At 35.4% G+C, this 15,370-nt stretch overlaps 1 protein-coding gene across 1 annotated transcript in view; it reads left to right on the top strand.

Annotated features, from left to right (window-relative positions):
* The window catches only part of LOC143018002 (uncharacterized), an 8,855-nt gene extending 1,999 nt beyond the window's left edge, over positions 1-6,856 (top strand). The window contains exons 2-8 of the mRNA XM_076173039.1: positions 271-483; positions 1,733-1,837; positions 2,518-2,634; positions 2,957-3,040; positions 4,453-4,584; positions 5,570-5,691; positions 6,733-6,856. Coding sequence (XP_076029154.1) covers positions 271-483; positions 1,733-1,837; positions 2,518-2,634; positions 2,957-3,040; positions 4,453-4,584; positions 5,570-5,691; positions 6,733-6,856 — 897 coding nt within the window. The remainder of the gene's footprint in view (positions 1-270; positions 484-1,732; positions 1,838-2,517; positions 2,635-2,956; positions 3,041-4,452; positions 4,585-5,569; positions 5,692-6,732) is intronic.
* The last annotated feature ends 8,514 nt before the right edge of the window (positions 6,857-15,370 follow it).

The following is a 15,370-nucleotide window of genomic DNA, read 5'->3' as shown; positions in this document are numbered from 1 at the left end:
CATCAATGATGACAGTGAGCTTCACCTGTAGACCCGTAAGACACAACAAATTTTTTTCGTATTAAAAAAAAAAAAAACGGTATTCCAAGTTTTGTCTAATTACTCCGTCTGTTTATAATACTAACGTGTGATCACCATTCGTGGCAGAACCATTTTACCATGAATAGTAACCATACACTACGTTTACGTAAAACAAGAATCCAAAGAAGAAGTCTTAACAGTTTCGTGTCTCTCCATTCACAGATGAAGCATCACCAGAACCAACACCAGCGGCAGGTCGGCTGGCTGCTGACGGCGCTGCTGGTAAGTGCCATGGTGAGCTCGACGATGGCTAATATAGCCATGGAGGTCGCCCAAGGTTCTTCAGCAAGCCTTGCCGAAAGTCTAGGTGAAGCCCGCAAGTTCGTTGCGAAACCGAACGACCCCAAGAAACAGCTGCACATCGAAGAGCAGAACAAAAAGTCAGACAACATCAAGCAACAGGTGAGAGGGAAAAAGAACAAGAGGTAGAGAGAGATATATATATATATATATATATATATATATATATATATATATATATATATATATATAGAGAGAGAGAGAGAGAGAGAGGTGAAAGAGGAGAAGCAAGAGAAAAAGGGGTAGGAGGAAAAAAGGAAGAAGAGGAGGAGGAGAAGAAACAGATGGAGAAGAAGGATGGAGAGGAGGTGGAAGATATGGAAGAATAGGAGGAGGAGGAGGAGGAAGTAAGGAAATAAATGGACAAGAGATTAATTAATAAGTTAATTAAAGAAAATGAATGATGAATAGACTAATAGCTGTTTGATAGGTAGACTTTTTATAATGTGCCGATTTCTTTCACCTTGCGGGGGCGCCTCCCCCCCACAGGCACACACACACACACACATATATATTCTTATAAGTATACATATACATATACATATACATATACATATACATATACATATACATATACATATACATATACATATGCATATACATATACATATACATATACATATACATATACATATACATATACATATACATATACATATACATATACATATACATATACATATACATATATACATATACATATAAATATGCATATACATATACATATACACGTACATGTACATGTACATGTACATATACATGTACATGTACATATAGATATATGTGTGTGTGTGTGTGTGCCTACAGGCACACACACACACACACATATGATATGCTTATAAGTATACATATACATATACATATACATATACATATACATATACATATACATATACATATACATATACATATACATATACATATACATATATACATGTATATAGTTATATACATATATATATACTCGTGTATAGATACATACATAAATACACATATGTGTGTGTGTGTGTGTGTGTGTGTGTGTGTGTGTGTGTGTGTGTGTGTGTATGTGTATGTGTGTTTGTGTGTGTGTGTATGTGTGTGTGTGTGTGTGTGTGTGTGTGTGTGTGTGTGTGTGTGTGTGTGTGTGCGTGTGTGTGTGCGTGTGTGTTTGCGTGTGTGTGTGTGTGTGTGTCTGTGTGTGTGTGTGTGTGTGTGTGTACTGCATATCCCCCTTGTAAGGAAAAAGACATGGGCACAGAAAAGAAAAATAATCTACCTAACCAAAAGCTGTTATTTTATTCATAATTAATTTTCTGTTCATGGGTGTATGCATTATTCTCTTACTTTTCCATTTACCTACCTTTTTCAGGATCAAGGATTCAGTTGGGGCGATCTACTATCGATCACCTTCAACCTTCTCCTGGGTATCAACGGAAGTCCAGGTGCCACTGACAAGATGGATACGGACCTCAAGGTACGTCTGGTTTCATCTTATTATATCTAATCAAATTCCAATTGGCTTCATTCATTTGCGTTTCATTTAGTTCAGATGAGGTTGACACGCATTACGTTCAGTCAGAAGTATAATGAGACCAAACGTTTAATTATGAGATGGAGGGTGAGGAGACCATTCTTCCATTCTGTGTGGTCCAGCGTGTTAATCAACATAATTTTGTTTAGGAGATATCTGAATCACAAACATGGTGAATCGCTGTAATATTTGTATGATACCACTAAGTTTATTACAGAAGGTATAGGCCTGTCAAAAGTATCTATTGAGTTGTATTGAGACAGTTTGTGATAAGTGAAAAAGGGAGGAGTGAAAAGGATGAGGGGAATGTTTCCTTCCTTTACCACTGCATAGTCACATCGCATTGTGGGTAATGGCTGAACTGTGAATAAAAGAGGAAGTACTCGTAATATATAGAATAAAGTCTAGGGTTAATACATGGATAAGATTTATCAAAGCCAATTAGTCTCTGTTATGTATAACAGAGCTCCTCGTCCATCTACATTCCCGTCTTACTAACACTTGTCGTTCTCTCTCTTCTTCTTCTTCTTCCACTTCGGCGCCGTGACTACTTCGGCTCTGATGGTCGTTGTCGTCGTCGTCGTCGTCTTCGTCGTCACTTGAGTTCTCGGCGCTCCGCACAGAATGGAGAGTTCTCATGGACCAATATCATTTCCCTCGGCCTCAAACTTCTCCTTGGGGCCTTCGGAGCAGGCGACAATTCCGCCATGGATAAGATGGATAACGAATCGCCTCTCCAGGTAAGAATGGGCACATCTTAGAAAAAAAAAGTATGGTGATGATGATGGTGATTACAATGGTAATTATGATGAGGAGGAGGACTAGGTAGTGGAGGAGGAAGAAGAGGTGGAGGTGGAGGAGAAGGACTAAGTTGTGGAGGAGGTAGAAAAGGAGGAGGAAATGGAAACAAAGTGGTAGGAATATGAAGTAGAGGAAGAGAAGGAGGAGGAGGTTCTGAATCTTAACTAAGAATCTGTTAAATTACTCAGAATGGGTTCCATTCTGTGAGAATAAGTGGAATAGTGAAACTAATGGCATGTAATATTCCTTTTAATCCCTTAGACTGTCCTGTCCACTGTCCTATCTTACTTGACTGGAAACGACAACCCCGCCGAGATGGCAGTCATGGCTAAGCAGGCTTCAGAGGTAGATAGAAACTCTTATTAGATTATAAGTATTCTTAAAAGAATGAAAGTCGCTGTGTAAGTGTGATTACGTCTAAGTATATAAGTTTTTACCTCTACGCTTGTGTGTTTACGCACACAGTCGGATGTATTGTATATGCATTTAGCTTGCTGTATATTTTGGGGTTTTGTTAGTTTTATGATGTAATGTTTCATGTTCCTTTTTTTTGTAAATGTTTCTGGAACACATTGCACAGTACTTCTATGCAGATTCACGGTTTCATTAGTTTTGAATAAGAATGTACTTGTACTCATGTAATGTTGTCTGTGTATTTCTTCTTGTATTTTTGACACACATTTTGTTCCTTAGTCTGATTATTCTGCCTAATTGTTTTACCAATACTTTTATTCATAGTTCTTGAACTGAAATTTTGCCATTTAATGCTGCCATGACCTTCCTCATCTTTTTCATGATATTTACAAGTATCTTCATTGAATCATTCTCTTTTGCCATCCTCGACTGCTGGACCAATTTTTTAAGTTCACTCACAGCTTTTTCGTAGCTAATTTCTGGTCAATTTTTTTCCTATACTATCCGCCGTGATTATTGGTAAACTTTTGTTCCTATTACCTACATTTCCCAGTCCAAAATTGGCATCCAACTCTTCTTTCTCCCCTCTGTTTTACATTTCAAGTTCTACTTGTCCGGGGACTTTGTTATTCTTCCCAGTTCTGCAATTACTCACTCAATCACCCACTCTGGAAGTGCTCGGACCGTTTTCTGATCCCTCAACGCCAATACCATCTGCCTTCATTGTCGTCGTTCCTGTGAATTTGTTCTGCAATCACACCAGATAATCCTCTCACGTTACGAGTTTCTTAATTTCGTCCACCCAAAACATGACGAACAACTTATATCTACGAGTTTCTTAATTTCATCCCAGGAATGAATAATTTCGTCCACCCACAAGATGACGAACAACTTGTATCTACCTAACTGTATTTACCTAACTGTAGTACACAGGAAAAGAGTTACGCTTGTGAGGTCCCATCTATTCTCCATCTATCATGTCTATTGTCTGGATATTTTTGTAACAACCTAGAGTCTTACTTATCTGTCACTTTTCTCTTTTTTTTTTACATTGTTTGCAAACATGTTAGTGTTGCTTGCTGCAACTTCCTTCTTGTCATTTACATAGATCAGAAACATTACGGAAGTGTGAGTGCATGAAAGATTAGTAATAAATAAATATACAAGGTATACACCAATTAACAAAGCAATATAACAATCTTTTATATTAGTAAATAAATAATGAATTGTTATAAACTTGTAAACAAATAAGCAGAGAGACGAAAACTTCTGAAAAATAGTTGAACATGGATGTAAACAAATTCGGAGGATAAATAAATAATTAAGAATAGTTTCTCCCTCAGCTCATCAACTTGGTAGTGTCACTCATGGACGCCCTTCGCACGAGTCTCTCCCAGAGGTCGCTGGAGGCCCGTGCTCTCGGCCAGACAAGCCAAATGACGGAGGCCGCTATTGCTTCTACCTATATGATCGAGGTAAGATACTGAGCGTTTGTGCAATGATGCAAATCATAAATAAACACAATTTTTTTTTCGTTCAGTTGAGGGCCTGGCTGCAGTCTTTTTGAGGTTTTGGTTAAGAATAGTGCTATAGATTTTGCTGTGGTAAATGTAAGAAGTGAACTGTAATCTAGCAAAGTAGCCATCCTATTTTAGCCCTGTGAGACATTACATTTGTTATTACAAAATTTATCAAATAAATCACTGTATAATAAAGGTTGAAGATGCACGTCAATACTAACTTTAAGAAAATGGATAGCCAGGGGGAAAGGGTAGACTGATCATTACAGTTGCAAACCGTATTCGAGCCTCAAGTTCAGATGGAAGACTATAAAGCGCGAGAAATCAAAAGTATACTTTTTATAATATATCACAATTCATCTTCTACTATAGTATCATATATAGACAACACCTTCCAAAGGACTCTGTATAGCCAGGAAAAAGAGGATTCATTATCAATTATTTCATTGCAAATATTCTCTACACAACACCCAATTTTATCATCTTGCCCGTTGAGTTTACTTAGATGACCAATAGATGAGTCTGGTTCTATCTTCAGGGACAAAATTCTGTATTTGAGGTGCAATGTTTTTAATTATACAGGCTGTAGGGATCACAGAACGTGTTAGTGGGATTAGGTCACTGCTGAGTGGCTATCACGGGCCAATGGGAGAGGTTAAATCCGATTAGTTGGACCTTTCCTAGTGGGGTTCACCGCCCTTCTATTCCCCAGTTGGTATACGGAAGATGAGCCTTGAAGTTCATCTAATTGGATGTTTATGGTTGGTTGTTTAGCACGGAAAGACGAAAACAAAACACGGGTTGAATAAAGAAGAGTTGTAGTTGAAAGGTCATCAATATAGTGTTCCTGATCCGTCCCGTGTTCTCCTATAACCTTATATCCTCATGTACAGATATTTTGATCTACTTCTCCCTCTGTAATACCCTTTTTGCTCCACAGACGGTTGTTCGGTCATACGGAACAGAAGATGACATCTGCATGCAGAAGTACCTATGTGAAGCGAACAAGAACTGTGTTGATAATTCCAGCGACTCTGTGTACTTCTACTGCCAGGTCGGAACGTAAGTACTCTACTCCTCCTCCTCTTCCTTCAGGTCGGAATAAAAGTCCTCCTTCTTCTCCTCTTCCTCCTCCTTGTCCTTCTTTTCTTCTTTATCTCCTTTCTCTCTACCCTCCCTCTCATTCTCTTTGTCCTCCTTTCTTTTTTCTTCTTTCTTCTGCTGCTCCTCCAAAAATGATTAAAACGGGCCCCAAGTAATCAAGAACCTGCTACTTAGACGACCCTACCAACTGAGAATAAGTCATAATAGAAAAAAATAACAATTGAGTAAAGGACCTTATATTCCCGTATATGCACTATATATGTTTTTTTTATTAAGAAAAGAAAACTAATACGTGGTTTTGTCTTGTTGTAAAACCATGTATATTGTTTCCAATAGTTTGCGTACTTCCTTCACTTTCACGTTAACATTTTTTGATCCAAAAATACCGTTCACATTTTTCTCCTATGAAGGATAAATTTATTTTGTGGAAACTGATTGAAATATATATATATATATATATATATATATATATATGTATATATATATGTATATATATATATATATATATATATATATAAATATAAATATATATATATGTATATATATAGATATATATATATGTATACTTATATATATATATTTATATACATACATATATATATATATATATATATATATATATATATTTTTTTTTTTTTTTCGGCCTGAGTTGATGTATCTTCATAGAACTTTCCTTCTCTTATTACCTTAGATATTCCTTCTTTGTGTCTCATTCTATGGCAATCCTAAAGAACAGTTTGGGTTCAACATTACATTCTTCAATAATATCCCTTTCAAGGTATTTTTCTCTTTTGGTACGAGTAGCAGGAATAAGGTACTCACAGTTAATCCTAAAAATCAAGCTATCAGACCAAAAAAGCTCATATTTCTTTTACTCATACTAACTGTGCGTCACGATTCTCATATAAATAGTCAATTTGATATGTACTTGGCTTGCCGCTCTTTGAGAATAATAAAATTATAAAAAACTGATACTAACACGCTATTGACACATTCCAGATACGGCGTGAGTTATTTGCTCGATCACCTCACCTACACGCCTTTCGAGATCTTCATCGACGCAGGAAGAAGGGGACGCTTGGGAGAGAACTGCATAAAAGTCTTTTCGTGCAATGACGTCTAGATAGCTTCTATTTTCATGTTATTGCTTCTAATTTAATATTTATTTAGAGGGTTAAGTGGGTGGGAGTTGCAATAATGGGTGAGGGCATCATTTCATGATTATTTATTTTCAAGTATAAATGGAGGGAACAGGAATATAGAAGGTCGCCGCTGTTTTAGATTGATGCCTTTCTAAGTGAAAAATATATTCCAAAATACAAGAACCAACCTAGCAGACATATCTTAAAAGAAAATATCTAGAAATTGGACCTAGCCTTATTAGAAGAAAGAAAAAGGACAATTGGCATGATTGTTGTGTTCAGATCTATGAAAGAAGTGGATGAAATTAACAGAGAAGATCTCTTACTTAGGGATTGGAGATCAACAAGAGGTCATGGAAAAAAACAGGTGGAGTATCTCAAGAAACGATCATGTGAGGACGAGATCTTACTTGATGTAGTGTTTTCCTCGTTGCAGGTTTACCAAGTACTTGATAAAACCTTAACGAAACGTTTACCAACAACAGGTTCGCCTTCACATAATGCGTTTCCTGGAATGCTCATTACCAGTTGCTTCTCTTTCAAGCTGATAGGAGCAGAGTGCTTCAAGGATATATAAAAAAACACAATCTTTCAGTTAAAAGATTAATTCACAACCAAATTTGAACAAAGGAGTCAGAGTTGGGGATTGTTTAGTATAAGTATTTTCCCTTATATTACAATTAAGTAAATGCAATTCGGTAAATACATATCAACAAAATTGTTGTGCATATCTAACTAATTGTAATGTCCAAGAAATAAGCTATTATGTTTGTATATGTGTGTATGCACATGTATGCGTGAATGTGTTTGCAGATGTATGTGCGTGTTTTTGAATCCTCAAAAGGTTCTTATTATCAGCAGAATCAAACTCTACTTCTGTAACAACTTGAATTGCACTCGCATCACATCCAGAACTATTTAAGTCTTCGGAATCCAGGGCAAATATTCCATTTATGTATTTATTTACTTTTTAGCTTGATCAGGGAACCTAATGGAGTTAATCACAGTTATCGAAGGTTAATGACAGTTGCATAAGATCACAAATTTTAATCCGCTTCATACTGAAAGATAGTTATATTATTATTCTGGCTGCAGCTCAGTTAATTTATTCATCTCTACGACATCCTTTTGGTAAAAATATAAAATCTATCTCAAAAACCCGCTTCCGTACGGAAATTCTGCTATCTTAGCAGTTTCCAGCCTATTCTGTATATATCTTTATAGCATCACTGATAAGGATCAGGCTAAGTGATGCAAAGTTATTGACGCATAGGAAAAATCTAGAAGAAAAGATATCACGTAAAATGTAAGTAATGTGAAAAGTATTTTGGTTCACATTTCAACAATATTAATTCAGTAAAATCAAGAGCACAATACTAAAACATGAATAGATGCAGTACTCTAGTTTCTCCATGCAATGTTGTGACTTTTAGACAACCTGCGTTCATTTTGATTGATGTTCAGGCAATAAAGAGATTTGGTGGAGGTAATCCACTTTATAGCATTAAGGAAACCTATAGGGCAGCGTGGAAAATGCTCAGCCCTGTATCGGCACTCTCATTGACAAGAAATATATTAGTGTGCCTGTCGTTTTTCCATCATTCAAGACTATTAATTCTATGCAAGAGCAGTCCCTCTAGCTTTTTTCACTCAGGCTAAATATGAAATAAGGTTAAATCTAAGTGTCATATTAACTTCCAGTTTATTCCATATTGGACTATATCGTTCTTACACCCATTTATTTCGTTCACACGTCAGGGAATTAGTTTTCTTCAGATTAAGACCCGTGTTCTAACTTGGCTTAGCGTTCCATTTAGAATCGAAATTTCCAAATTCTTTTGGAATGAAAGTCTTGTTTGTATAATCGAAACCACATTTTCTTAACAATCAGACCACTAGGGACCAAACATTTTCTTATTCTTTGACATTCTTTATATTCAAAATATTTAAGGGGTCAATTTACTAGTATTATGAATAGAATTTCTGTACTTAATCGATAATTGAATCTTTTGGCTAATTGGAAAGGGTAATGATATACATCATCAATATGTCCCATTCCATGGATCAAGGGCTGGATTCCTGGTCAGGCTTAAAATTTCTAAATTATCATTTCTCAGTACAGAGAATACTAAACTATGACAATTACAATGATGATTACGATAATGTTTATTTTCTCGCATTTCACTGACCCTCAGGACCTCAGTGGCGGCAACAATTCTCGGTCTCTCCCATAGACCTCTATGGAAAGAAACTTTGGACTGTTGTCTGCGTTTTATTAGTGGGAGACAGTTTCTGTTAACGGTTTACAAAAGTGAGGTGAAGGAGGAGGTGAGAAGTTGTTGGTTGTTAATTTTCCTAACGTGAAAAGGTGATAGAAATATAGTTTAAGTTGATAGAGAGAGATCTTTGGTCCAGACCGGGACCAAGTGTCTGAACTTTGGGTCTAAATGTCCACATGGAGATGACGAGGGTTGGCGGATTTGAAGTTGCGGGAAAGGGAAATGATTCCGAGGTTCATTTTGCAGGGCCAAGGATTGCAGGTAGCCATCATTGGCCTCTCATAAAGGTTTTCAGTACATATCTTAAGACTTAAGTAAAAAAAAAAATTACAAAAAAATGGTACCAAAAGTCCGTCATACTAGAATATGTAAAAAAACAAAAAAATAAAAAACAAAAACAAAATAAACACAGTATACTGGTGGCATATAAAGACTTACGGGACGTGACATTCAGGAACAACAGGACTTAAATTATTAGTGGCATTATGATCAGTAGGCTGGACCTAATGGTGACATAAAATCAGCATAACAAGACTTGCTGATCAACTCTTTTGACTTTATCTAAAGACAATGTAGTCAAAAGGTATGAAATATTTTTTCTTTCTATTTTATGAAGGTTAGGGCACTTTGAAACGGCATCACTGTCTTGTTCCTGTGACATTTGACTAACTTGATAAATGTGTGTCACTGACATTGTATTATGACACAAAGAAAGACATAAATGACCAACTGATGACCTGAACAGACGCACAACCATAAGGAATGACAAATGACGTGGAACTATATACAACTTGGGTTACGTCTACTGATTCCAACACTATATATTTCCACATTTTTCAGTGAATATACATCCACTGAAGCAGATTAATATTGTAATTTAATTTTGCAATTAGACTCGAGTCGTTCAGTTCACATGAATATGTTTTTCTTTGTGATTCCTGACCATTGTAATATGTGACGTAAGACGTTATCAACAGTTATACCATACATATAGTTCTCTATTCGGTATTTCTAAATTTGGAAAGTTCCAATATTCATAAAAAAAATCGAAATTTTTCAAATGTATCTCAGAATGCCCCGGATTTTGAGAGAAAAAAAAAATCGAAACTAATTACATCCTGAATAGAGATGTTCGCTGGCTGAGTGGATTAGAGCGACAGTACTTGCGACGAAGGTCGAGGTGACGTCAGTTTGAAACCTACCGCCAACGAGTTGGACCAAGGGCATGGTTTATCACATTCCACGCTGCAAAGTCCTCTGTAAAGGCTACCGTCCTAGCCTCCTCGAGACTTTAAACTGAATTTGAACAGAGAACTATATGTATACATTATGTGTACCATTTACGTTGTTATATTTGTTGTTATCTATTTCAGAGTTCTATTTTTACCCGCTGGCGGGTACATAACAGTGAAGTCAATTAAAAAACGAAAAAAAAAAGAATATAAATATATATATTGCTGAGGTCTTTCCTCTTGTAGTAGGATACATATCATTCATTATTTCTTAAAGGAGGAATGAAGAAGTAAAGGGGTTGCCACACTAATAATTAAAAATTGTAATAATCTTGTTTTGTGATGTTTGATTGCACATGGAACTGAACCGTAGTTTTTAGCACATTTTAGGTAAAAAAATATATTTATGTAGTGTTAATGGACACACACACACACACACACACACACACACACACACACACACACACACACACACACACACACACACACACACACACACACACACACACACACACACACACACACACACACACACACACACACACACACACACACACACACACACACACACACACACACACACACACACACACACACACACACACACACACACACACACACACACACACACACACAAACACAGAATTGCATTCAACATTCCTTCTCATCTAAACATCTTGGGGAGAAAAGGTCACCCTGTCCCCCGCCACACTGTGCCAAACGCAATGCAGCAAGGCACAGCTCTAACACAACGGTTTCTAACAGCCGGAGCTTGTCACCCCCACATCCATTTTATTGTATGGTAACCCCCCTCCCCTCATCCACTCATCCACTTCTGTCTTTCCCACTCTCTTTCCTGCTCACTTGTAATATGGCCACAATAAAGACAGCTAACATCCTCATCATTTGCATTTAGACATCAGACCTTTCATAGTTATCTTTATCCTAGGGATACACTTAATATCACATGAAGTTTGTGTTAATGGCCTTATTCAACTAAAACACGTATATAGACCCGGGATTTTCATACGCATTGATGAATAATAAAGCTTTGTAGTAAGAACAGCAAACCATAATCACATCTTACAACTTTGAAAAGGTTAGTTTGTAACTCCTCCCACTAGAAGCTAACTAAGAACAGTAGTCCGTAAGACCAGCTGCTATAAGGGTCATTGTTATTTGGGTCGTTTCTTGCAATGAATATGCAATGGTAACAACGCAACTGTTGCTTTAATTCCCATATTGTGGTACTTCATTCAACAAAACATAATGGTCTCATTAAGAGTCCCTGGTATATAATAATCTAACGCCAACAAAATACAGTTTGTAAGCAATTAACTCCGACTTTAAGGTAAATGAAATTTAATTACTTGATTCTAACTCCAGGGATTTTTATTCAGTTGTAAGTGGGATCCTGTCTCTAAAGCGAGGGAATTGAGTTCCATCGTCTCAGAAGTGGGATTTTGTTTGTTGAGTTTTATAACCGTGATGCTCAAATATTTCTAGGAAATACCTGTAGTTTCATTCCTGAAACAACTTCATTTATTTCAGTAATAAAACTAACATCTGTTTGGTACCGTAATAAATTCTTAAAAATCTAGTCCTCTTATCTTTCTCTTTGCCTGTTTCTCAACTCAATAAACTTAAAACCTAAGATTCTTACTTTCCTCTTCTTCGAAAGCTTTCTAAACATTCTCGAGATGTCGCTGTATCAGATTTTATGATTACAGGAATTATAATATTAGGATTATGAGAAAGAATCCTTATAAGTTAGTTATTTTTTTATGATTGGCAGGTCAGCATGAAACTCTGACTTGCAACCTGAACGACAAGTCAGTCTTTGAACGAATAGAACAAATCATGCTATAATCTTCACTTAATGCAATTCTCAAGGTATATGGAATTTGAAACAGACATCTAGGGTTTCCAGCTAGATATAATTTTTGCTGTAATCTTTGGAAGCAATCGTTACTGAATATATTTATTACTGGGACATTGCATTGCTCATTACTAATTGATATGCGTAAATATAATCATTGAGACCATTGATGTGTATCATCTTGTGGTGGCTCTTCAAGTCAGGTGTCGGAGAGGATCATTTCCCCAATGATCGTTTTTAAATTCTGTCAACATTTTCACCTTCATGTGGAGGTGCAGCTTCAAGAAAATGTATCCAGTTTCCAGACGAAATCCAAAATCTCCCTATTACCTTCGATTATATTTTCTTCACTTGATGACTACCTCCAACAAGAGTATTGTTCTCTCAAAAGTGATGATATTAATAGCAATGAGGGATGAAGTCGAAATTTATTCGAATCCTGGATACTGGAACCTAGAGGTCGACTCACGGTTGGAGATTTGCTGGTTGAATCGTGTGTACTTGTGTGGTTATAGATTCCTCTAGGCTCCAGAATTCAGATCCTAGAATTCGTGCAATGACCCGCATTCTCTTCTTGATAATACACAAACACACACACACACACACGCATACACACACACACACACACACACACACACACACACACACACACACACACACACACACACACACACACACACACACACACACACACACACACACACACACACACACACACACACACACACACACACACACACACACACACACACACACACACACACACACACACACACACACACACACACACACACACACACACACACACACACACACACACACACACACACACACATATGCACAAACAAAAATACAGGACATATACATCAAAAGACTTTATATCTAAAATTATATGAAATTAACTATTACGTCTGAAATCATGGTTATAGACCAAATGAACTATGATTCACTGATGAGTGTGATGGACAAATGAAATAGTATCTAAATTATTTTATCTTCATATTCAATGAGAATCCCTCACCTGATCGGGTATGTAAATTCTGATTCGCCAACAAATAAACGCATAAATGAATATTTGCCGAACACTTTCGTTGCTATAGTCCAATTTGTGTATTTTACACTATCTATTATCAAACACTTTTATTCAGCTTGGTTAAGTAATTGATCTTCCTTTAATCTTTCATTGGGAGTTTTCTTTTTAATCATGGCTGCCCTATAACGATTTTATTCTGCCAGGACATCATAATCCCCCACTCAAGTAAAATCTTAATTATTTTATTTTATTTTATTTTATTTTATCTTACTTTATTTTATTTTATTTTATTTATTTTTTATTTTATCTCATTTTACTTTAGTTTATTTTCTTTATTTTATTCTATTTTATTTTTATTCTTTTAGGATAAACATAGCATCTCCTCTGACTAAAGAGTTGCAAATTGTTGTCAACATGTTATGATTCCACTTCAATACAAAAATTTGAAAAGAATGAATATTTCAAAATAAGAGTTTAAAAAGATAGAAAAAGAAATCAAGATAGGTCTAATATTTGTATATATTTATGTATCCACATCTCCAAAAATATACAGTAGGATGATTATACATAAAAAACGAGTTTTCTTTTTCAACCATCACCAAGCTCCTGGCCGCCTTTTCTATCGTACTGCATAGTTTCATATGAGGTCTCTTATGAGCTGACCACAATCTCTAATCACCATCAAGTTATTAAGACTTTCCTTATTAACTTAAAAGACCTGCAGCATGATGTTTACATATTGTAGAATTAAACATGCACTACAAGTAATGTTGGTATAGGTGGCCTATACATAGAAAACGGAAACGCTGTATACCGAGACGGTTCCGTTATACGACCAGAAGGTTCAAATATAATAACCAGAAGAATCCTAGGGAAAGCCTTTAGCTTTTCTTGCAGGGGACAAAAAAAAGAAGAAAAAAAAAAAAAAAAAAAAAATTAGGGCTACATGAATCCCTTAAACTTCATTACCTTATTAGGATTGGTGAAATGATGAGAGTACTTAATCGGCGCCCTGAAATGCACCAATTCGAATGTTTTACAGGAAACTTCAAGGAATCTATCTTTTCATTTCATCTTCTCAAGAATTCTTTTCTGTTGTTAAAAAAGACATCGGCATAGGGGATTTCCTTGAAAATGTTTATCAGGAGACGTGTTGAGCATATCCATAATGTCACCAAAAGATAGTAATAGCATAACAGAAACAGTTCTTAAAGTAAGACCAAATGAATTACCTAAAATGTTGCCCACTGATGTATACCACCAAAATTTCACGGATATTTTTAGCATATTTGTAAGTATGACCACACACCACCACCTTAAACATCACATTAAGAAGATTAAGAAGAGTAAAAAGTAGTTAAATTATCATATTGTTTTTACAATATAAGTATACTGTAGATGTATCACACACAAAGCTAGTTAGATAAAGCGATCGTACTTGAAGCTGAATAACAATAAGAATTTTATCAAGTGATAAGGAAGAAAAAAGAATATAACACTAAGGCAGTAGCTAAACGAGAGGATAATGATTCTAAGGTCAAGTGGGAAGAATTGTAGAGATGAGGAAGTAGCAGAGAAAGGGATTGTTCTGAGATGCTTTACATTCTTTGTCCACCAGGGGAGCTTGCCGCTCATGCTTCGTATTTCAGTTTCCGCTATATCTTTATGAAAAAAAGCTAAATAAATAAAATGAAATAATAATAATAGATTAATAAGTAAATAGAATAAATAGATAAAATGAAATAAATAAGATGAATGAAATAAATAAAATAAACAAATAAATAAATAGATAAATAAATAAACAAATAGATAAACAAAGAAACAAACAAATAAATAAGTAAATAAATGAATAAATAAATAGATAAATAAACGAAGAAACAAATGAATAAATAAATAGATAAATAAATAAATAAACAAACAAAGAATCAAAGAAACAAATGAATAGATAAATAAATAAATAAATAAATAAACAAATAAATAAATAAATAAGTAAATGAATAAATAAATAAATAGATAAATAGATATATAAATAAATGAATAAATAAAACAAAAACAAATAAATAAGAATGTGT

This window comes from Oratosquilla oratoria, chromosome 33, assembly GCF_046742065.1.
Source record: "Oratosquilla oratoria isolate Oo_2021 chromosome 33, ASM4674206v1, whole genome shotgun sequence".
Lineage (NCBI taxonomy): Eukaryota > Metazoa > Arthropoda > Malacostraca > Stomatopoda > Squillidae > Oratosquilla > Oratosquilla oratoria.
The sequence above is the reverse complement of the archived record's forward strand: the minus strand, read 5'-3'. Positions and strand labels throughout refer to the sequence as shown.